Raw genomic sequence first — 24831 nt, 5'->3', positions numbered from 1 at the left:
TGAATTTCACACTTTTTTTAAATTATCAATTGGCCAATTAGATGATATTGGGTTACATTTCATAATGTAGTCATGAAAGAACAATTCCATGTTCAGCAAAAATTACGAAGTGCTGTATGACAGGTTATTTAAGTGGGATTAATTTTTCGCAATTTCAACTGTTCTTTGCAGTTTCGGGGTTTCTTTTGTTCAGGGTTTGAAACAGCTATATATTGAAGCCTTATGGATTTTCAATGTAGGCTTTTAAAGGCCTATTCAGTAATTTGCTCGTTCTGAAAATCATAAAAATCATTGAAAATTTTGTAGCACAGATGTGCTAACATAGCCGGCTAGTGGTTAAGGCAAAAGACAAAATATGACATACATTCTACTTCAGTAAAGAAATTAGCTACATGTATTTGAATGAACTTTCTTGAAGCAATTTTTTTTTTTTGGCAATTTCAGAAAGACCTAATGCCAATTGTAGTGACTTATGCTTCACTCTTCGGCAATTTGTACACAATATTAACTTTCGGTGGGATCACTGAATGGACCTTTAAACAGCAGAAATTTCCTGTTGTACAGTACATGGTTGTTGGGCTTTACAGATGACAATCATTATATTTAATTCAATATTCGTATCAGTTTAAACCAAAGAGATTGGACCCAAAAAGGACCAACTCAGAATTTCCCTGTGTGTAATATATGCTATGGTAAATGCGCCATCTTGGATTATTACACATCGAGAGCAAAATAGTGTTCCTCCAGCATTTTTTGGTAAAGCGTTTAAGTTTGAGCATTATAAATCCAAAATTTATTTAAATATTTTTTATTTTATTACAAAGGCTTGCGGGCATAGCACATTAGACCAGCAATGATTCAACTCTGAACGCAAGCAAGCAAGCATACTATGCACACACTTTAAATTGATTGCATGGTGAAATAATAAAGTGGTACATTTTTTGGCCCTCCATTCGCAACTCGCAAACATGGTGGAGTCTCATTCGAGTCGAGGCGATTCTCATTGGGTCTAATCACTTTGGTTTAACTTCTATTGTTTTGTGAAACTGGAAACCTCAAGGTTTGGTAGCAGATTTGGGTTATTGAATTGGGAACGGCTCATTAGTCCGAAGAGTTATTAAACTTATATAGTCCATTAATCCGAAACAGGTTGCGAGTTCAGGGGATTTTAGGTTAGGATATAGGGATAGGTTAGGGTTAGCATTAGAATTGAGGTTATTGTCAGGGATAGGGTTATGCTAGCATTAGGGTCAGAGTTAGCATTAGAGTCAGGGTTAGGGTGAATTTAGGATTAGGGTTTTTAACTAAGTTAATGGGTTTTTGGACTAATGACCCTTCCGACTATTTTCCTGTAACCATTGAATCCATGCAGTCTTCCTGAAACCTTGTTGACAATCAGAGAGAAGATGAAGTTATTTGTTTTCTTGTGACATGTGCCTGTTTATTATAATGCTCAATCATGTTTCACAACAGTACAATTAATGTATATATTTATATTAGGTGACGAAAAAAAACCAACTTGTTCTACGAGTGGACGGACATGCCATTTTTTTCTTTTCCTGGAAGAGGCTAAATGATTAAACAATCTGAAACTTTTTTTTAAATCGGTCAATATCAATCCACTTTGGCCAAAATAGGGCCATTTTTCGCCATTTTAAATTTCTTGAGCTTAAAAAAAAATCTGGGACGATCTGGTCCGTAGAACGTTCTTTTTTTTTCGTCACCTTACGCTTAACAGTATGACAGGTGGAATATGTGAAGCAAAGATTTGGTACATGTGATGTACCAGACGAAGAGTTGCAATAAAATGTGTTAAGCAAATGCAATCTTGAGCAAAGTAGTTTGAGACTTTATTTTATTTTATTGTTGAGTCAAAAAATTATAAAATTAATTAACATACTGTTGAACACACCATACAACTTAATATACATTTAATTTATAAGGACATGTTGAAAGAGGACACTTGGGGATCCGTCACTCCCAAACTACACTGTTCCCCGCACATAACGCTCTGTTTTGCTCTATTTAAAATTGATGATACTGTAGTAATTAACTCCTAAAAAAGCTAGATACTGCATTAATATAATGTCAAGTGAAAAATCTGCTTTATGCCCGGGCATAAGTAATTCGGTGCAAATTCAATTGTTGACGCGATCATAGTTTTCTCAATATTTTGTGGATATTTCCTGGAAACAAAAAGGTTTCCTTTTTATTTGATTTGTGTGGGTTTGACAATTTGCCAGTGATACATCAACCATTTTTTAAAAAGGTTTGCACAGTATTTTTGTGGGACATGAGACCACATCGGACACATCAAATTGCACCTGTTGCATTCTGAATATGAGGAATGTCCTGAATTCCTGATGATATCATTTCCCCCCTTTTTTGAAATTTGCGATATACAAATTTTATGGCTAATTATTAAAAATTCATATTGACATTAAACTGTCCTCGATGTAAACTTTATAAAATAATCTAATGATATGAACTTAAGTGTATGCAGCTGGGAGGAAAAGCCATCCATCATTTGAAAGTTTTGACTTTTCGTATTGAAGGTTTACATTTTTTGCCCAAACCTAAAATTATTAGGTCTTTTGGGGGGAATGGAATATATTGGGTCTTGTGGACCTGAGAGCACATCAGACACACCAAATTGCATCCTGAATACGAGGAATGTCTTCTGATATCAAATAATTTGGATTTTTGTGAACGTTGCAATGTAATACAAATTTTATGCAAAAAATTTTTTTTTTAAATATTTACGTTTAGCAGTCCTCGAAGTAAAACTTTAAAAATCGAATGATATTTATTTACAGGAAAAGCCAATCATCATTTGAAAATGTTGACCTTTCGTACTGAAGATGAAATTTTTTCCTAAATAACCCAAAATGGTTAGGTGTTTTGGGGGGAAAATTTATATCTTCAATACGAGAGGTCAAAATTTTCAAATGGTGATCGGCTCTTCCGCCCAGCTGCATACACAGTAAGTACAATATTAATTTTCATTTTTTGCTATAAAATGTGTAGGCCTATTATATCGCGAATGAAAAAAAAAATCAAAATTATTTGATATCAGAAGGATATTCCTCGTATTCAGAATGCAATTTGATGTGTCTGATGTGCTCTCATGTCCCACAAAAATACTGCGCAAACGTTGATATCGGATCCCATAAAATCGTCACATTTGAAATTTACAATTTTAAGCAATTATTCATACTTTTTAAGTGCAGTAACAACCTAACCGGTAGTTACATTCAAATTTGAAATCGCAGTTCCGCATTAGTGATATCCCCTTGACATGTTCGATCTGTAGAATATGACTATAAAGCAACGTCATATTTTAAAAGAAAACTATAGTCTCAGCCCAGTATTAGTGTTATTTCCAGGACCTGTGATTCGCTACAACCGCAGCGTTGCTTTCTTTGAAATAGTGAGTAGCTGCAGCGTTGCTGGAATCATGAATCTATCCCCAGGCAACTGGGTGGAGACGTTCTGTTGCACGCACGATTGAAAAAGATGACATCACGGGAAGTGTCTTCATGACCCGTGTTGCTCGTAAAGTTTAACTAACTTCTGTTAAATTTATTCCTCCTTGATATAAAACAGGTTGTGATACTAGTTAAAACATTGACATTAAACTGCTCAAATTTTGTATAAAACGGATTTCCCAACGTTGATTATTCCAAGCTTTCAATATCCCGTCATTGCGTCTTGGTTTCATTCATTCATTCGACTGTGGAGCAGGCTACTACAAAATTTATCAAGGCGCACGACCCATAGCTAAAGTGAAGCAAAAGTATCTGGTTACCGGTTGCATATATAAGTCGGATAACTCTCCTGCTACTTTTATAGTCAATTTTGCTAGTCATCAAAAACGCGGAATCTGCAGAACGCTTTAATAGGCCTATAAGACATTTGCATATAGGCTCTTTTCTGTTCTGTTACAGTTACATGTAATTTTTACAAGTTCATAAACAAAATAATAGTGCATGAATCCATTTCTTTTTTCGGTTATGTTGAAAATTTCTGCAATGATAGGCCAATTTGTAGACATATTAGAATAAAATAACCCGGGTAAAATAGCCGTCAAACTTCCTGTCTTTCCATAGAGTATTATAGGAGTTCCTTGTTTTATTTTCAAAAGAGTACTGAATTGGTTAAATATTGTTGGTAAATACTACACTAAACTTGTTAAGTGTCAAGTTCATCAATCTTCATCAGTCATAACTTTCGCAAACAAAACATCTTCTCACATAGCAATTTTCATCATTCCACACACCCCGTTGCTGAAAATAATTAGTCTCTGCGCAGTCTTCATCATTTTGATCATTAGGTTCTCCGTGCGCCCAGTTATGAAAACCGTAGAAAGACTCATCGATGTGACTCCATTCCCCTTCCTCATATATATCGTTGAAACCGATCCAAACTGGATGTCCAGGCTGGTTGTCATTTTGAGGTCCAGATGTCAGGAAATTAACGAAGTCATTTTCGGCACGATCGTTGATGCCAACTAGATGAGCCCCCATATTGATACAGTAATACTCTGCATCGTACCAGCTTTTCAGTAAATCATAGTACCGATAACACTTGCCATTGTAAGCAGTCCAGTAATCCATACAACAGGTACCAACGACTGTTCCAATCAAGCAAACAATCACAGCAACTTTCAGAAGAAGCATTTTGGGCGATTTCAATTAACAAATGGTTATCAAAATGTTTCCAGCTCGAATTACAGTAGGTCTTCTTGATGCATATTAAGTTATAAATTAGGCCTAGGAGTCAACACAAGACCTTACCAGTAACATCAGACATCTAAATGAAGTATGCCTTTAGGTTGTGTTTTTAACCATAAGTATTTTTATGATGCGATTTCCAGGGTAGTCATGACATGTGACAGACAAATTATACGTTCATGTTCACTGAAAAGGGCAAAAGTACCTAGCTGCTATAAAAGGAAAGAGTTTATACAGATGCATTTCCTTCTATCGTGTCTATAGGCTAAAAAGTATAATCCACGCGTCATACGTGTATACATACACTCAAACAAAATTGCACCATTTACATAATATATTTGCGTGTAACCCATTTGCACAGATTTTGGTGGCTCTGAAAAGAGCCCTTTGGCTTTAAAGCTTTTGGAAACTTACCTCCTTCATTGCACTGCAAAAACAGCAGAGCAACACTTAATAAACACTTTAACACTTCATAAACACTTGTTTGTACAGTGAAGGTATAGGGGTGTTAATTTATAAACACTAAAACACGTTTAGAAATATGTTTTTTTAACACAAGATAGTGTTTAAAATATGTATTTAAACACTATCTTGTGTTAAAAAACCATAAACATCTTCATATTTCTAAACGTGTTTTGGTGTTTATAAATTAACATCCCTATACCTTCACTGTACAAGCAAGTGTTTATGAAGTGTTAAAGTGTTTATTAAGTGTTGCTCTGCTGTTTTTGCAGTGTGGAAGCTATTGGAACGGGCCTTACTGTTTTTCATGCACTCTTGACGGTGGGTTTAATTAAGGTCGTACAGATTCTGAGCAGTGCTATATGTAAAATATTGCACTAGCGTACACCCCCCACACACACACCTAATTAATCAGCATGATCAGTGCTGGTGATGTGACAACGAATTTATTTGCGCCATCGGGATTATACACATAGGGTCTTTTTATCTTTTCAGTTTCCGTAACTCTATTGTTCAGATACGAAAACGCAAGGGATTCAGTAAGTTTACTGTAATCTGACTTCATTGTTAACTCTGAAGTACCAATCAGCTTATTTCAATAGAGGTAATTGCCTGTGTCAATAAAGCCCATGAAGGCTGGAGATAAATGAACACCGGTGTACGACCGCTGTTTTAATGGTCTAGCGCCCTCTCGTGTTTGACAGTGATAAATATTGATTCACATTATTATGACAAAATGCAAATCCGAATGAAAAGGTCCACTTTTTTCTGTAAAAACGTTGAAAATAAGCCCTTCAATCACAAAAGGTCCGCTTATGAGCCTGTCGCGCCCCATTGCACTTGTGCAGGGCCACAGTGTCGCCCTTCCCTCGTATCAATGTCTATCTCCCTATTTTGCTTCCTCCTGCCCCCCCACCACCACCATGATCAGGCTCCCCACTCCCTCCCCGGTCCCTCCTCTCTCCTCTCGAGCTTTCTCTTTCTAGCCTTTCCGTCTCTCCCTCTCCTCTCTTTCGTCCTCACCCCTCCCACTCTCGCTTGTTCAGTCTCAACTTAAGTATCTCCCTCCCTCCCTCCCTCCCCCTCGCGAAATTTATCAGTATGATCCATGACTGAAAATAAGCTCTGCAAAAATAAACATTTAAAATAAACCCGAGTCTTGCATATAGGCCCAACCAATTATCAGATAAGCTTGCCATGAATAGAATACATTATCTTTGCTCCAATGCACATTCTTTTGTATTGCATTTCAATATAAAACATGATTACCAAATCACCACTTGTACGCGCCACATTGGGAGATATTTGACTATTTTAGACTCTCGTTTCATCGCCAATATGAAAGACTCATTGCTTATAACTTGGCAACATGGTCAGTATATATTTCAATGCAAGACTTTTTTTACGATCCACTTACGTCTAGGCGTAAGTACATATACACCAAACACAAGTCAATTGAAGCCGTACAATTTACCGCGAATTTAGGACCGTAAAATTTAGACTCTTCTTTTGTCTAGATTGGCACCCAACCGCACATCTCAAGGTTTTATGTAAAAAATCAATATAACTTACCAAAACGAAAACTGAAATTCACGAGCTTCAAATTTTCAGTAACTAACAACAGGCTAGAATAAAAGATTGGTCATACCTGGGAGACTACCACTTCAGAATAACAATGACTTACAAAAACTATTACGGATACGGAAACAGAAACTGAAAAGATAAAACGACGGATATACAAATTACTTGTTGGGTTTAATTAGACTTAGGCCTACTCAACTCTAACTCATTTTCTGCTTATACCAAAGAATATAGTTTTTAAGTAAATGTTGTGAGTAACTCAAGATCAAATGGTTTTAGCACTATACTTGAATGGATTATTACAACTGAAATATTAAAGTTTTATAAAATTTTAAATTCACACAGCATTGAGTGTGACTTACAGGCAAGCTTTATCAAAGATTTGTTCCTATATGACGCTTCTGCGCTGATTACAAAAATAAAAGTTATTAAGCTGAATTTGGAGGAGGGGCGTGGTCAAATTGTGAGAAATCCAAATGGGTTATTTAATTTCGTTTAAGTTAATGCAACAACTGCCTTAGGATCTAAGTATTTCCACCTTGAGTAATGTCAACAAAAGTAGAGGCGTGGTCCGATTTTTCATGTACTGTTTTCTATCTTAGGTGGACGCATGCCATTAAAACAATACGTTTCTATATTTTGAGTTGAATTGCTCAAGCAGTTCTGATATGAGAAGCAAAAACGTGTATATAACAATGCCCGATACTAGGATAGTACACACAATTCCGGTTACCACAAATCACTCCGTTTTTGTTCACAATATTAGTATTTAAACGAAAAATATCTTGGGCGTTAAATTTAACTTGGATATGAGAAAACTATGAGCTTTCATCTGATACCAAAATCTCACTTTTGATGACGAAAAATGGGGTGGGGGGGGGGGGAGATTTGATTTGATTTGTTCGGGTTACCCTGGGTAACCCAAGAAATGATTAATGCAATTTTTGCTAAAGCTCACTACCATTCACAAGATGCTGTGAACTACCAAATCGCAACAGTTTAAAATAGTTGCTAACCTTAAAGTCTTTAATGACAAGGAAAGTGATATCAAAAGGTCAAAAAGAAGGTGTTTTAACATTTTCCTCACTTATATGAATAAGTTGTAATAACAAGGCAAACGGGTCATTTCTATGAGTGTAGTCTCAACTTAATTATGTAAGTAACTTGAAATCAAGTTGGTTTCATTATACTGAAGATAGAGGGCGGATAAATAAATTGTTTACCAGACCCTGATGTAGACCTCAAATATGAACACTTTCAAGAAATGAATTATTGAAAACAATAATGTTGTTTTTACGCAGTTTTATTGACATAATACCTTTGTGTGTTATAATTTTGTATCATCTATATCGTTTTTATTATGTACATTTTTTTCTCTGTACATTGTTACCCAATACAAATAAAGCAAACCAACTCAGCAAATAAATAAATAGCCATAAGTTATAAATAATATACACCTCAATACAACAAAACATTTCAACAAAATACATGTTTTGATATTTTGGCTCGAAAAGGAAACCAAATAAAAATTATTTCCAATATTTACAGTTTATATTTCCTGAGTACATTTATAACGTGATTAGTCCACAGTGTCAACACGCTATATTATAAAAAAATTTTTTTTCATAAAGCTTCATACTCCGTTGGTGATCAATATTCTATTGTTGACACAGATAAAGAAAGTTTACATATGCATTGTGATATACACGTGTGGTCGAATTTTTTATTATACACGCACCTGGATCATAAATGTGCTCCTTTATCATGTTTATATAATTGTAATTCTCAAAATTAAATATATCACAATTTTAACTTTCGATTTAAAAATCGTTACGCCAAAAATGCAGTAAAAATGTATCCAGAGCAAACAGTGATGGCTAGTCCTTCAAGGAGGACCACGCTCCATTTAGTACGATAGTCCACGCCGTCAGGCGTGGGTCCTTCTACATTCGACAAATCCTTCCCGGAAAGTCGGGGAAATGTCAAACTGATTAATTGATGCCTACTGATTAGTTACTAATGATATTCAGCCAATCCGATTGACTGAATATCATCAATAGCTGTCAGTAGGTGTGGCTTGCCTACCTGCTACCAGAACACTAGCTTCTAGCTTGGGATTGACACAAGTATTGCGTAACAAAATTGATTATTAATCCTCTTTAGTTGCATATATGTTAATGCTATTATAATACTCGGTTTTCTTCTTACCCTCAGTTCACTGACCTGTAGGTTGCATACAATCAGTTCCTTTTGTCATCACTACATTTAATATTGTCCTGGTTAACCACGATTCGTTACTATTTTTGTAGAGGTTGTGCTTGAAATTATTGATTGGCTACAAACAAAGGATTTGAACCGAAGTTCTTCACCGTAATCATTGGGCAGTCATGAGTGTAGTACATTCAATCAAATGTTAATTGTCATCAACCTATTTGATCGTAGTGCATTTGTTATGTGTGTGAGACGAACTGTCTCGGTAGATTGCAATCATTCTTTTGTTTAATGGATTTGAGTAGTCCGCCATATTTATGGCATACGTCATATGCACAACCTCTATTAATTGTGACAGTTGGCCTATTTGTTTATCATGTTTAAGAAAAATATAGAATTGGAGGACACATTTCATAAAAACTTTGGGTTTCACTAATTTATTTACTTTAAGGGGTATAATACCATGATTTTCATCCCAATGACATAGTTCAATAACCTCAATTAAATATTCAATAGTGCAAATTTGACCTCAAGTTGCAGAGTACGAGTTTTTGTACCCATATTTTCAAAGGTCATTCAATGAATATACAAATGTATTGGGGTTAAAGAATTGTGTCCGTCCTTATTAGATGAGAATGTTGTGGATCCTAGTGTAAGACCATGAAGACCTACCAATTGAGAGACTGATTATAAATTGAGTGGTTGCTTGACTCGATTACTTGATTGATATTTTAACACCAAGATACGGTACATTAATTACGACACTACAATCATGTAATTTGTTAATAATCATAATTGATCGATTGATCAAACGAATGATTATTAATTGATGCTTGATGAGTAGTTTAATGATTGATTGACTATTAATTCATATCAATCTAATAAGTTATTGTGATTCTATTATATTATTATATTATATTGATTGATAGGATGACCATATCAATTAATTGATTAATCAATTCATTAAATGATTCTGATTGTTTTCTTGATTGTTTGTTGAACTACTTTATTGATTGGTTGAATGAACCAACGATTGAGTGATTAATCTAATAATCCCTTGAACTTGAAGAACAGTTTGCATCCATTTTTCGAAAATTGGAGTAACTTTTAATTTTTCACCCCTAGCATGCAAATTGAACTTGGACCTGTCGAGCCTCAAAACTTAAACTATGTGTCCTACATGCAAATATGTTACACTGTGATCCTTAGACCCAGACAAATAATTTGGTTTTTTTGTGAATTTGGAGCATGTTTAATTTTTGCCCCCTATATGACTATGAGTATGTAGGGTGTTTGAGGGTCTTTTTTGAGGGTCACGGAGTTCCAACTTGCCGCTTGATACTTATTTCCAAAATGAGGCACATTTCCAAAAATATAGCCAGACTAATACAGAACACTGATTTTACAACATAAATCAATATGATATCACGATTTAGGCCTACACTGCATGGTCTATCGAAACCCAGCTACTTCAAAAGTGTGAAGTGTTTTGATCCATGCAATCTCAAAATCAATCGATTGAGATGACTAGTCCCAGTTACATAACAGATGCGGTTAAATGATGGGCGGGGTTACCAACCATATTTGGAGTTATTACGTTGTCATTAACTGAGTTGGTTCAGGTCACTGCTTATGGTAATTCGAGTGCGCTGCTGGGGGTAGCGAACGAATTTATAAGGACCAACGCCTGACGGCGTTGATTATAGTGCTAAATATTGCGTTGGTCCTGTATGGACTAGTGATGGCCGCTAATTAGTGTATTTAATTTTAAGTTAGTGTATTTAAAACAAAACCTTGGTTTTACCTCAAAACAAATCGAATTTCCTTGTAATAGCAACACCATATGGGATACTAGAGCATGCGCAAATCGTAATAATGTGTAGAATAGAACTTGATGGTATCTCATATGATAGTCGTATTATGCTTAGCCTGAGTCGCTCGGCTTATCTCGAACAAAATCGCCATGCGTAGCTATTGAAAAACGAGAGGATTCGCCGTACTATCATGGCAATTTTTGACACGAAGATATAGGGATGATGACGGCGTGCCCCCCCCCCCCCATGTCAAAAAGAAATCTACGCCACTGGTGCAATGGACTTGGATATGAGAAAACTATGAGCTTTCATCTGATACCAAAATCTCACTTTTGATGACGAAATTTGGGGTGGGGGAGATTTGATTTGATTTGTTCGGGTTACCCTGGGTAACCCAAGAAATGATTAATGCAATTTTTGCTAAAGCTCACTACCATTCACAAGATGCTGTGAACTACCAAATCGCAACAGTTTAAAATAGTTGCTAACCTTAAAGTCTTTAATGACAAGGAAAGTGATATCAAAAGGTCAAAAAGAAGGTGTTTTAACATTTTCCTCACTTATATGAATAAGTTGTAATAACAAGGCAAACGGGTCATTTCTATGAGTGTAGTCTCAACTTAATTATGTAAGTAACTTGAAATCAAGTTGGTTTCATTATACTGAAGATAGAGGGCGGATAAATAAATTGTTTACCAGACCCTGATGTAGACCTCAAATATGAACACTTTCAAGAAATGAATTATTGAAAACAATAATGTTGTTTTTACGCAGTTTTATTTACATAATACCTTTGTGTGTTATAATTTTGTATCATCTATATCGTTTTTATTATGTACATTTTTTTTCTGTACATTGTTACCCAATACAAATAAAGCAAACCAACTCAGCAAATAAATAAATAGCCATAAGTTATAAATAATATACACCTCAATACAACAAAACATTTCAACAAAATACATGTTTTGATATTTTGGCTCGAAAAGGAAACCAAATAAAAATTATTTCCAATATTTACAGTTTATATTTCCTGAGTACATTTATAACGTGATTAGTCCACAGTGTCAACACGCTATATTATAAAAAAATTTTTTTCATAAAGCTTCATACTCCGTTGGTGATCAATATTCTATTGTTGACACAGATAAAGAAAGTTTACATATGCATTGTGATATACACGTGTGGTCGAATTTTTTATTATACACGCACCTGGATCATAAATGTGCTCCTTTATCATGTTTATATAATTGTAATTCTCAAAATTAAATATATCACAATTTTAACTTTCGATTTAAAAATCGTTACGCCAAAAATGCAGTAAAAATGTATCCAGAGCAAACAGTGATGGCCGCTAATTAGTGTATTTAATTTTAAGTTAGTGTATTTAAAACAAAACCTTGGTTTTACCTCAAAACAAATCGAATTTCCTTGTAATAGCAACACCATATGGGATACTAGAGCATGCGCAAATCGTAATAATGTGTAGAATAGAACTTGATGGTATCTCATATGATAGTCGTATTATGCTTAGCCTGAGTCGCTCGGCTTATCTCGAACAAAATCGCCATGCGTAGCTATTGAAAAACGAGAGGATTCGCCGTACTATCACGGCAATTTTTGACACGAAGATATAGGGATGATGACGGCGTGCCCCCCCATGTCAAAAAGAAATCTACGCCACTGGTGCAATGGGTGAATAGAGTCATCCCCCCCCCTCCCGGTCACCGCCATGCGCCACTACTGCGGATACATCATATTCGATTAAAAAAGAGATAAACTAGATCAATCCCTCATTTCAAATATATAGTTTTGGTTTCTCTATTGTTCAGAAACCAAAAATCAAGGGATTAAAATGTGGAGATGAACTGGTATGCAATCATAACACTATTGTGCTGGGAGGACACAAGAGGGTATATATAATCAAAAGTATAATGGCCTATAACCATACGTATATAATAGCCTATTGTGCTAACATTTTCATTATCGATATCTATCAACGCGGGCGACTTTTGCCGTAGATGGCACACTTCCATGACACCATAAAATTACACATCGTTGAGACACAAATGATGGATATATACGAGACCTAGGCCTACATGTAGAAATCATGTGCATATATTGAGGGTGGGGGGGGGGGGGTTGTTTTGTTTATTTGTCTGAAATATAAACGATGCATGACGATGTAGATGATTTGATTATGAATTAGATTATTCCCCGGAAAGCACAACCCATACCTCTTACCAATGTTCCATCCGCCACCTATATATAACCTCCTCCCCCTCCCCACACTCGATATCGACTCTTCCCTATTATTCCACTCCACTCTTGAGCCCCCTCTCCCCTCCTTCCCTTCCCACTTCCAATGCTCTCTCCCCTCTGTTTCTCTTTCTCCCTTACCCTTACCCTCCCCCCTCACACACACATACCCTCTTTCCCTGGCGATCTCTTCTATCTCTCTCTCTATTCTCCAATAAATAAATTGAATAAAAGTTAGTTTAAACCAGCTTTCTATGATATTGATCTTCCGTCATGCGACATGACATGCACATAAATAGAGTTATGTATAATAGTGTTGATATCAATGAAGTCATAATCTGTCAAGTGGCTATTGTAATGTCTGTGGAAATATTTCGATGGTCTATATATTTTCACAGTGAAATCAGCTTAGGCTAATTCGTAGTCTCAAGTCAATGCTTTCAAACTAAATCAATGCTTTCAAATGTAGACTGCTTTGTTCGACTTCTCTGCTCGTGAATATTGCACTGCGAAATTTAAACATTTCTTTTGTATACTTAGAGTAGGTAACTTCAAATCAAATTATTTTACGATCCACACCACTTATAAGAAACTGAAACCAAAACCGAAACTGACTGACACAAATGTTCGGTTTTAAACAAAAGGTAGAAACAATGAGTTCGATATCTTATGATTCAAGTGGTTAGGCAGGACAATAGGAAACCACGTGACCAAAACCAAACCCAAAACTAAAACTATATATTTGAAATGAGGCAATGTGTCCTTTGCAAGGGCACGAGGTAAGTTAGGCAGATGACTTTGATCACCTGATCACGCAGTATAGTGTGCTGGATAGGATTAATTTTAATAAGACTTTTTCATTAATTGCCGTAGCTGGCATTTTGAAAACTTGACATTTGACCCCTTATGACCCATGAATGTCCTTAAATGAATTTTAAAATATTTTAAACATGTTTGGAATGTCGGACATTGCATTTAAATTTCAGCTCAATTAGAGCATTTTGAAACTTTTTAATTTTCAGACTATAGCCCCAAATGAAGGTAATTTTTGTGTGTGCCCGATTGCGTAAACATTTCCAATTCTACCGTTTTTGGCCCAAACACGGTGCTTTTCTGGCTAAAAAGGAAGCTACACAGGGTAAGTATTGTTGATTTTTTTTCTTCTAATGGGATTGTTGAGGGGACGCCCCCTTGGAAAATTTAGGTTGGGATATAATCCCCCGTCCCCTACTTCTGCCGCCTATGAAAGCAAGTCAATAGCAGATCACGTCATGTAATAGAACCAGGTTATTGACTGGTAACGATATGCAGAGGGAGTATGATGCGAGTACTCGCTTCATCAGGGAATCAATATGGATTCGCAAAATATGTCCTGCCTGCGTGAATAGAGACGAGGGGCATATCACCTGTTTGACCCTCTCCTCAAGAACACGCCACAACTGGATGAAGCCACCAGCAGAGGGGATGAAAGGATACCAATCAATATGGCTACGGATGCGGCATACAAGTCGAAGACAATCTAACCCTATCGCCTTTCATTTCCCTTACCAGGTTGCAAAGTTTGTCTAAATGGTCATCATAACCATTGCTTCCATCATCAAGCTCACTTTCCACATTAGTCGGAACTGTAATAGATTGACGACCAAACCATTTGTTAGATAGGACACAAGTTTCGTAGAACACCAGCAGAAAGTTGCTTAGACGGCCTCTGTTGACGAATGCGTCCAATGCATCGCGAAGATTGGCACCCGATGGATCATCTTGGTCTACCATTTGATGAAAACGCTGCGTGAAAACTGGTATGACGACGTGACAGGTGCGAACGTCACGCAATATTTCGACGGATTTGTGATGAGGTGTTTTCATCTGGGATAAAGAACAGAATAGTGACATGGGAAATATCAAGCATGGCAACATTGTTTTGCTCTAACTTGGTGGCGGCTTAGATTCTTCAATAAAACTTTTTAAAGCAGACAATACCCAACCAAGCGTAGTATAGACCCCTACGGAGCGAAACTAACCCACCAACCCACATGACCGAGGTCACCCATCGGTATCAGACATCTAATCGCAAAACCTATGTGATTTACCGAAAAAGTCAATGACATTATGGAAAGGTTTCTATACAAAAACGATTCTCTTATAAACCATCATGCGCACAGTTTCTACCTCGATACACCTGAGCACACATTTTCGTTCAAGAGCTCTCAAGCAAGCAGGAATTATCTCCGCACAGTCTTTGATTACACTACACGGTTGAGTACATAGCAATGTAAGAGCAGGGGAGCTTCTAGCTGAAAATGGGCCTCTTTGATTGGTTTTTGTGGAAACCTCAAGTGTTCCCTTCATCCATTCAGAATTTCTTTTTTTATATCAAATGAAAGCTAACACTTCGCCCTAAAAACATTTTTCGTCAACAGAAAACGTAATTCAATGTTATAGCAAGGCGAATGTGGAAAATCTGTTGAAAACTTCCTATCCAAGCACATTTTTTAAACCAAAATATAGGTTTTAAAAGTCAAAGCCTCAAGTGTTCCTTACAATATTTTTCAAATTTTATGTCATTAAATGAAAAAGCACACTTATATTGTCCATGTACTAGCGTCACTAGAATGAGCAATGGCCAATTCTCTATAAATTGCAAATCTTGTGCAAAAAGTTACCATTTTCGCCTGTTTTGTCATACGGTTGTAAATTCAATGAACTATGACTTTGCTAAAGAGCTCTTACAAATTGATATGTTATTATAGTGACTCTGACTATCAAGAAAATTGATTATCTTACCGTTGATGAGATGTTATCTATTTTCAAGTGTCTCTGAGCTCTCTGGACCCAACTTGCTACCTCTTCAGTACCATCATGCAAGAAGGTTACATCATGACTATAATACTCGAATGGACTGTCACACGTGACTGTATGAAATAATAATATATTTATTCTTTCATTATCAATCAAATAATTATTCATGGATCTACCTTAAACTTATAGTAAAGGCCACCACCGTATAGACCTAGTCCCACGTCTTTGCAGATAAACGTCCAAATAGCGACGTCAGTAGTTTTTTCGACGATTTTATTTGAGAACGGAAAACGTCTGACGTTACGGAAAAACACCCACAAGAACTATATTTTGGCCTTTAGGGATTTGTTCTCATTCGCTTCGGAAAATATGTTGTTGAGGAACACGCTGGTGGAAATTAGCCGCTGCGTCTGTCGAAACTTGAATATGTACGCAAGGCATCGGACTATTTACGGAGACCTTTATAACAACATCACTACTGTCCGATCCACCACCACACCAACAACTGAATAGCACCACCACCAATAAACTTACTTGCCCTGGTAATACTAGCGCGGTTTTCTGCAAGTCGAAGAAGCTTCCCTTTAGTTTTGAACAACTCCAAGAACTTTTCCAACTCCTGTTTGTTTTCCAGACGATTTGAATACAGGCAGAGATCTTTCAACTCGGGAAGTTTGGAAAAGGCGCCAAACTTGACAGACGTAATCATGTTTTCCGCAAAGCAAGCCAACTTGAGATGGACCAGTTTCCACATGCTTTTTGGTAGTGAATACAGGTGGTTTTGTCTCACATTCAATACCCGTAATTCCTGTAAATTTAATGTAAATGTGTTTGTTTTATGGGCATTGGTACAGACACCAATAAAGCGAACAAAGCCCTAAACAATGGTAACGGACAAAACGCCCGCAAAACACGTCGGACTTTAAAGGCCAAAATATATTACGACATTCTGATCTGCAGGTGCTTTATTTGATTTATTAATGGACGTCTTTTTGCAGCAGAAGACGCTACGGTAAATTTTACTTGCTGCGGCAGATGTTACGGCCAATTAGCCATTACGTCTGTTGCAACGGTAAAACGCTCGCAAGACGTCGGACTACATTTTGACCTTTGACCCCAAACAATGCTGATCATTTCAGCGGAAAGAACCTAACGTCGCAGCGGCCGGGCGCAGCGGGCAACGGAAAATCCCAGCGGATAACAGAAAGCGTGGCGTCTAACGCAACGGCTGAATTATAAAGCTTGAGATAATAGTCCGACGTTTTTGTGGGCGTTTTTTGTTACTATTGTTCGGGTCTTTGTTCACTCTCTTGACGTAGGCCTATGCGAAGGACAAAGAGGAATGGATCGAGCTATATCTCAGTCTTAAAGCTCAAAATATGGTCGGACGTCTTGTGGTTTTGTAACCGTTGCGACCGTAACGTTTTGCGCGTCCATAAATCGAATAAAGCCCCGAAAAAAGGCTGATCATGTGAGCGGAGAAAAGTGAAGGTCCCAGCAGACAACCAAAAATCACGACAGAGAACGGAAAACGCGAGGTCTTACGCAACGGCATTTTGGCCTTCTTTTCGGTATTTCCGATGCAGAAAACATCGAGAAGGAGAAAAGCCCTGAACAAAGCTAATCAAGTGGAAAATCCCAGCCGAAAATCATAACTCGCAGCTGAGAACCGAAAATCGCTGCGGAGACCCAAAAACGCAACGTCTGTAGTCGCAGCAGAAATAGGCCAGGAAAACGCGTTGCAATATAAGGCTATTTAATAAGCAAGGAGGCTTTAATAAGATAGAGGGGCAATAGATTACGTAACGCATTGTACATTTGTGCCGATTTGATTTGCCGACAAGTTATTCATCGAAAGGTATCACTGCGCTTTTTTCTGCGTCGTCAATGTGATTCGAACCACCAATCCGTTACTTCGTTGTTTATGAATCCAGGTCTTTACCGCTAGGCCACGAAGGCAGTTGAAAGTAATGTTCAGTGTCGAATACGTGGAACTCAGACTATTTGTATGTCCATTAATATTTTTCGAAGGGCTATTTACCGTAAGATTAGCTATCTCTTCTGTCAGACTGTCAATTCGATTGTTTCTCAGATCCAAAAGTGTCAGAGACTTCAGTTGGCACACACTATGCGGCAGCTCCTTTGAAAGCTGATTGGACGCCAGTGATAATTCTTCTAGTTGAATATTTTGCTTCAGGGTTTCTAGACAAAATATATAAAGATGATAATGATTTTAATAATAGTGTGTTATATATCACACCCGCTACTTAAGCAGAGGTCACACGAAGCTTCAAGAAGATGTCATTTAATTTCTTAGTAGTAAACCTCCAAATGTTTAATATTTGGAGATTAAATGTTCCGGGTTACTATTCTCTCAAAATAAAATTAGATGAATTGGTCTTACATGACATGCATGGTAATAATAAAAATCAAAAATGGCAATATAAAATCAAATTTAGCTACTAAATAAGCTTTGTTCCAATCAAATTGGTGAACTACAAAAGTGATAAAATGGAATTGAACCATTATAAACCAGCTAGGTTGTTAAAAATAATATTATCATTTATTTCAAGTATGTGAAAAAGATAAGAACACAAGAAAAAAGTTTTGTTTTTCTTTGGTGATCTCGCGTAGTATAAAGCACAAAGGTAAATTTTACTTGGTAACAAAACTTAGTAGAGATATGCGTGCATAAAATTGGCAAAATGGCCAAGCTCGTTTTCAACATGATTTCAGTAATCGGGAATATTTTTTGAATTCGAGCAATGAAAGAACTAAAATGCTCCTGGTAGTCAGCCTATAGACAAATCCAACGAGCCAAGTGATAGTTAGAATTCATTCGGCCATTACTGGGTGACCGCCCAGCAAACACAAAAACGTTTTAAAAACGTTTTAAATAAGTTATATTTTGGCTTTTGGTTTAGGTAAAAACGTTTTAATAATATTAAAATGTCGGGTTATATAAAGGTCATGATAACGTTTTAAAACGTTTTGTATGAAAAACACACTACAACAATATTTTTAAATGTTTTCAAAAAATGTTATTGTAAACTATTTTTGCAAACATTTTTGCCAAATATTGTGTCAATACTTGAATAACATTATGTTAAAATATTTGAAACCAGCAAACACAGAAATGTTCTTAAAATGTTTTTTTTTTAAGTTTAAGTTTTTAATAACATTTAAATGTCGGGTTATATAAAGGTCATGAAAACGTTTTTTAAACGTTATTGAAAATATTTTGGGCAAACATTTTTCGCAAAATATTTTTTCAACCCCAAAATAACATTCTGTTTAGAATATTTTGTATCAAGTTTTCAAGAATGTTTTTGGAATGTTATTAAAACGTTTTTATACCCTTTATATAACCCGATATTTAAACGTTTTCTGTAAAATTTGTTTGCTGAGCAGTAGATTATCAAAAATGTTTTTAAGGTTATGAAAACGTTTTATACTCTTAATATACCCTTTATATAACCCGACATTTAAACGTTTTTGACAACCTTTTATAACCTTTTACGAATGATGTCGAAAACGTTTTGTGTTTGCTGGGCGGTGCATCAAACTGGTGTTGTGACTGCCCAATTGGGTGGATTAAAGCCGCTTAAAAAGCGATGTTATATTATTATTGTGTTGTAAACTTTCATCATTCTTTTGTCTACGTGTAACACGGGTGATTTAATGCAGTTTAAAATTCCCACCAAGGCTGCACCATTTCACATTTCAGGTGGGATAGACCCAGCGAGACCCAGCTATGGCTGCCATTGAGGTGAAATTGGATTCGTCTATACATTATTTCCCTGAATGCCCGAAACATTTACATAACATCCGATTACGATTATGAAGATTATCATTCATCCAGGTAAATAACTATGAAAATGGAGTTATAATCTGATCTACTGGACTAACGTTTTTGTGAGTGGCAATATTTCACATCCTATCTCTGATGCATCATCAGGCCAACTGATGTTAAAGCGACAACAGTTCGTTGACCTGTGAAGAGGATAATACGTCACATGTCGAAGATGAGCCAAACCTCTGAGGGATCTTCTTTATCGCTGAATAATAGGTCCCTGCCAAGTTGTGTCGTAGCCCGGAGTCAAGGAAGCGATTTATGTCAAACGGGAGGAGCCTTCACTTAATAACGCGGACTACGACACAACTTGGCAGGGGCCTATTGTTCAGCGATAAAGAAGATCCCTCAGAGGTTTGGCTCATCTTCGACCTGTGACGTAACATCCTCTTCACAGGTCAACGAACTTTTGCCGCTTTAACATCACTGCCTGATGATGCATCCGAGATAGGATGTGAAATATTGCCACTCACAAAAACGTAAGTCCAGTAGATCAGACTATAACTCCAATTTCATAAAACATCCGATTGTAAAATTGTTGTTGTTTCTGTTGATGTTGTTGTTACAGCCAGTATATAGTTGAATGGTATGCCAAAAGCGTAAACACTCACCTAAACCTTCGTTAGTAAGTTTGTTACGCTGCATGGTAAGTACCTTCAGATTTCGAAGTCGACCGATGGCTTCTGGTACACGGCTAAATTGATTTCCCGAGAGATTCAGATTCGTCAAATTTTCCAACTGAGCGAATTCACTGGGTATACTATCCAGTTTATTCATGCCAAAGTACAGACGAGTTAAGGAGGGTATTTGACAAATGGACATGGGGATCTTTCGTAGTTGGCAATCGGAGAAAGAGATCACTTTCATTCTCTTTATGTTATCCTGTAAACATATCAAAAATAGAAGGAAATACTAAAATCAATATTACTATACATAAATTACACTTTCATTTTAGTGCTGCAGAATCGTGTTGAGGAATCGGATGGCAACGTTTACACAGTATTTTTTGTGGGACCTGAGAGCACATCAAACACACCAGATTTCAATCTGAATACGAGGAATGTCCTTCGGATATCAAATAATTTTGATTATTTGAAACTCGCGATATAGTACAAATTTTATGGCAAATTATTAAAAATTTATATATTTTTTTTAAATTTTGATGTTTAACAGTCCTCAAAGTAAACTTTATCAATCTAATGATATGTACTTAAAGTGTATGTAGCCTATGATGTAGCTAGGAGGAAAAGCCGTCCATCATTAGAAAATTTTGATATTTCGTATTGAAGATATAAATTTTTCCCAAAAAGACAAAAGGCTCTTAATTGATAATAATGTCTTTTCGCTGTGAGAGTTCCATGTATAAGAAAATCCATAGAAAATTAGTGGTATTGAACCTATAAGAACTTACATGACAGAGATACTTATCCCATTTGTCTTTGTCTTCTGACCGTAGGACCTCATCGAGTTCCTCTCTACTTAGATCCGTAGTAACGTAGAAACCCTGGTTGATACTGCAAATGGTCCATTTAAGAGGAGTCGACTGCTGCTGTCCATCACTCTGCTGAGTAGCTTGCTCTGTCAAGGAGACTTGCTCTACTGGCGCACCTCTATCGGATTCTGTATTTTAATGCAACCATTGAAGAAAAAACAAAGGAATCATACAATATCGCATATGTTTTAGAATATATAAATATGTTGGTATACCCTGATCGTTAGCTGTAAATTCATTAGAGATGACATGAAGTTGCAGGAGCTATAATTCATGTTTAGTTTGTTGCTTAAGGGTGTGTCCCATTAATTGATGGTCCGTTTGATTGTCATGAAACTGCGTTTGGGGAAGACCAGCTCATGCTAAAAAGATTGATCCAATCATCAACTTCACCTGCCGTATTATCATTGGATGTCTTAGACAAGCATCAACAGACCGCCTATACATACTACGTGGTATAGCGCCGCTAGAGATCCTTCGCAGTGTAGCAAGTAGTAGAGAATGTCATCGCCAGAATACAGCAACATCCTCTATTCGGCCATGAACCTGTAAGGAATCGGCTGAAATCTAGGAAAAGCTTCCTCAACAAAGTTGAACAAAGTGCACAAGCTATAGTACCAGAGCTGCCTTGCGGAAAGAGAGGCTTGTCAATCGTCCACAAACAACATCGATGTCCATAAGTGCCAAAGAAGAACTTCCCGCTGGTGCCGACTCAAACTGGACTGAATGGAAATGCCTCAACACACTGAGTGCTGGTACTGGCCGATGTAAAGTGATTATCAAAAAGTGGGGTTATCTAAACATCGTGACCTGCGTATGTGGAACTGAACCACAATCCATGGAGCACCCATTGCGATGTCCTCTATTGGAACAAGAATGCAGAGCTGAAGACCTTGCAGAGTACAATGATATTGCTAGGAGTTGTGTCCAGCTTTGGCTGAAACATATTATTTCGCGTGTGTGGACACGGTAAGAAGAAGAACTCAATAGAGATGATAAGATTAATTATGCAAAATGGGAAGAACACTTCAAAGAATTGCTGAATCCAATTAGCGATCAGAGCCATCACAAACCTTTCAAACCAAGGTTCCCGGACCAGACTGAACCAGACAGAAGTGGCAAATGCAGAGTTAAAACTAGCCCCAGGGGCATGGCAGCTGGGACAAATGGAATCACAGCATATACAATAAGAGTATGTGGAGAGACAGGTGTCTCTTGGCTCACAAGAGTATATAACAAAGCCTGGGACGAAAAAAAAGCACATGAAGACTGCCAAAAATCTATTGTAGACCCAATATGGAAAAGGAAGGGGAGCAAATGAGACTGTCGAATGTATAGTGGAATATCTCTCTTGAGCCATGTAGAAAAGATGTTTGTCAAGATTCTAGAGAGAAGATTAAGACAAAAAGTGGATTTCTGATTTAGCCAGACATCATTTGCTCTACGTCAGATGTGCATAAGAAGCATGAGGAAGACATGCATTTAATCTGCACAGACCTGGAAAAGGCATTTGACAAAAAAGAACCTGGGACGAAAAAAGAGCGCATGAAGACTGGCAAAAGGCTATTGTAGTCCCAATATGTTAAAGGAAGGGGAGCAAAAGAGACTGTCGAATGTATAGTGGAATATCTGAGCCATGTAGAAAAGATGTTTGCCAAGATTCTAGAGAGAAGATTAAGACAAAAAGTGGATTTCTAATTTAGCCAGACATCATTTGCTCTACGTCAGATGTGCATAAGAAGCATGAGCAAGACATGCACTTACTCTGCACAGACCTGGAAAAGGCATTTGACAGGGTTGACAGAAAAAGTAAGAATATGGAATTGAAGTACAGCTCCTGGATAATGTTAGAGCTCTGTACAATAGCAGTCTCTGTGCCATGAGATCATGAAATTGATATACCAACTGGTTCCCAGGGATATCAGGAGTACGCCAAGGATGTGCGTGTTATCTCCTCTCCTTTTCTTGATATACATGTACAGAATCACCCAAGAGGAAAACCAAAATTACACAGACCTTAATGAGCTTCTATTTGTTGATTATCAATGCCTTATTCATAATGAAATCAGCAAGCTCTAGGAACACGTAACAAAATTAAGCAATGCCTGTAAAAATGTGGCATGAAAATATCGCTAAACACTCCATGACAGTAAGTTGCTCACCAAAGACCTTGTGCATCAAAATCAACAACAGCACTCTTCAACAAGGAATTCAAATCCCATGGGAGTATAATTCCAGAAGATGGAAAATTGGACAGAGAGCTAGAGACCAGATGTCAAAAGTCCAACAGCATCACATGCCTTAATTATGTCCCTCATATTTTCCCATCGTGACCTTAACATGGATGTTAAATTTAATAAACATCATCTTTACACCTGCTCTATATGCTACCAGACCCATACATGTGCCCATGAATAAGACGACCGAAAGGAAGATCACCACCTGCGAAATGAAATGCCTACGGAAAGCAGCTAATAAGACAAGGAATGAAGTAATAAGAGATTGTAGGCACGAGTCCTACTCTGAAGTTTATTGAAGGATAAAATAGTTTGGACACATCGTGAGAATGGATCCAAATCATCCAATTCAGCCAGCCGCATGACTTATCACAGCCGGGTATCAGCCACCAAACCAAGAGGGAGACCATTAAGAAGATGGGAAGATGGTGGTGTTAAGAAGAGTGTAAAACAACTGTTCAATTGTGTCTGAGACCTTTAAAAGGAAGTTAGATCTCCCCGCAACACGGTACAAGCGGAAGTAAAATGTAAGGTAAGTAAACATAACCCAATAATATAGAATCTTTTCTTGCAACCTATGTGCTTACATGAAATATGCTTACATGAAATTGTTGTCATTCATTTGTTATGCTGGGAAAGTAAAACATGTCCTGGAAACATTTCTGAAACATGCAGCACGTAGACCAACACAGATATACCTGTATGGTGCCAAAGGCAATGGGCGGTGATTAGTGTATTATAAGTACATATTATTATAATAATCAATACAATAGACCCACTGACGGGTTCTTTTGCTCCGTGTCCGGGAAAACTTGGAAAAACCATGCATTACAAAAATGTAAGCATGGAGATCATAATATTGTAGGCCTCAAATACCAAAACTAACCTATTACGGACATTCAAGGAAGTCTTAAATAAGCCTGAAAAGAAACGCAAACAAACAACACACTATACGCTTTAAAAAACACAACTTAATCTTACCTGCCATTTTGTTGTGCCTTCTGACAGCAAATACATAATAGGCTATTTATATGTAAATATATTTTATATTACGTTTATCATGTTTATTGTGTGCAACTATCAAAGCGTAAACAAGTTCACGATCGTGTCAGACGTGTGCCCATTGAAATAAAATTGCATTATAATTTTATTATCGCAATGTGGCACAAAGGGGCGCTATTCTGTTTAAAGGCCTATTCGGTATTCAGTGATCCCAGCGAAGGTGTAAAAAATTCAAATTGTTACAAATTAGCCAAGAATGAAGGATAAGTCATTAATATTATCATAGGTATTTTTTTGCTATAAAAATTTGGCAAAAAACAACAGCAAGAAAAACAGCAGTATTGACAAAGTTGCAACCCATTCAAATACATGTATGCCTATAGAGGATGTT

The 24831-nt window shown here is 36.9% G+C and overlaps 2 protein-coding genes across 2 annotated transcripts; both read right to left on the bottom strand.

The window, feature by feature from the left end:
• Positions 1-4217: 4217 nt before the first annotated feature.
• On the bottom strand, positions 4218-4679 carry LOC140154660 (C-type lectin domain family 17, member A-like). The gene has a single exon (XM_072177227.1). The coding sequence runs from the start codon at positions 4677-4679 to the stop codon at positions 4218-4220; it is 462 nt and encodes a 153-aa protein (XP_072033328.1).
• A 9137-nt stretch (positions 4680-13816) lies between these two features.
• LOC140155714 (uncharacterized) lies at positions 13817-24547 on the bottom strand. The gene is made up of 7 exons (XM_072178648.1): positions 24420-24547; positions 21121-21329; positions 20321-20591; positions 17898-18058; positions 16391-16664; positions 15842-15969; positions 13817-14923 (listed from the first exon to the last, which is right to left on the bottom strand). The coding sequence occupies exons 1-7, from the start codon at positions 24424-24426 to the stop codon at positions 14546-14548; spliced, it is 1428 nt and encodes a 475-aa protein (XP_072034749.1). The 5' UTR covers positions 24427-24547; the 3' UTR covers positions 13817-14545.
• Between the last annotated feature and the right edge of the window lie 284 nt (positions 24548-24831).

The sequence above is a fragment of the Amphiura filiformis genome, chromosome 6, assembly GCF_039555335.1.
Source record: "Amphiura filiformis chromosome 6, Afil_fr2py, whole genome shotgun sequence".
Lineage (NCBI taxonomy): Eukaryota > Metazoa > Echinodermata > Ophiuroidea > Amphilepidida > Amphiuridae > Amphiura > Amphiura filiformis.
This window is presented reverse-complemented; position numbering and strand designations above follow the sequence as displayed.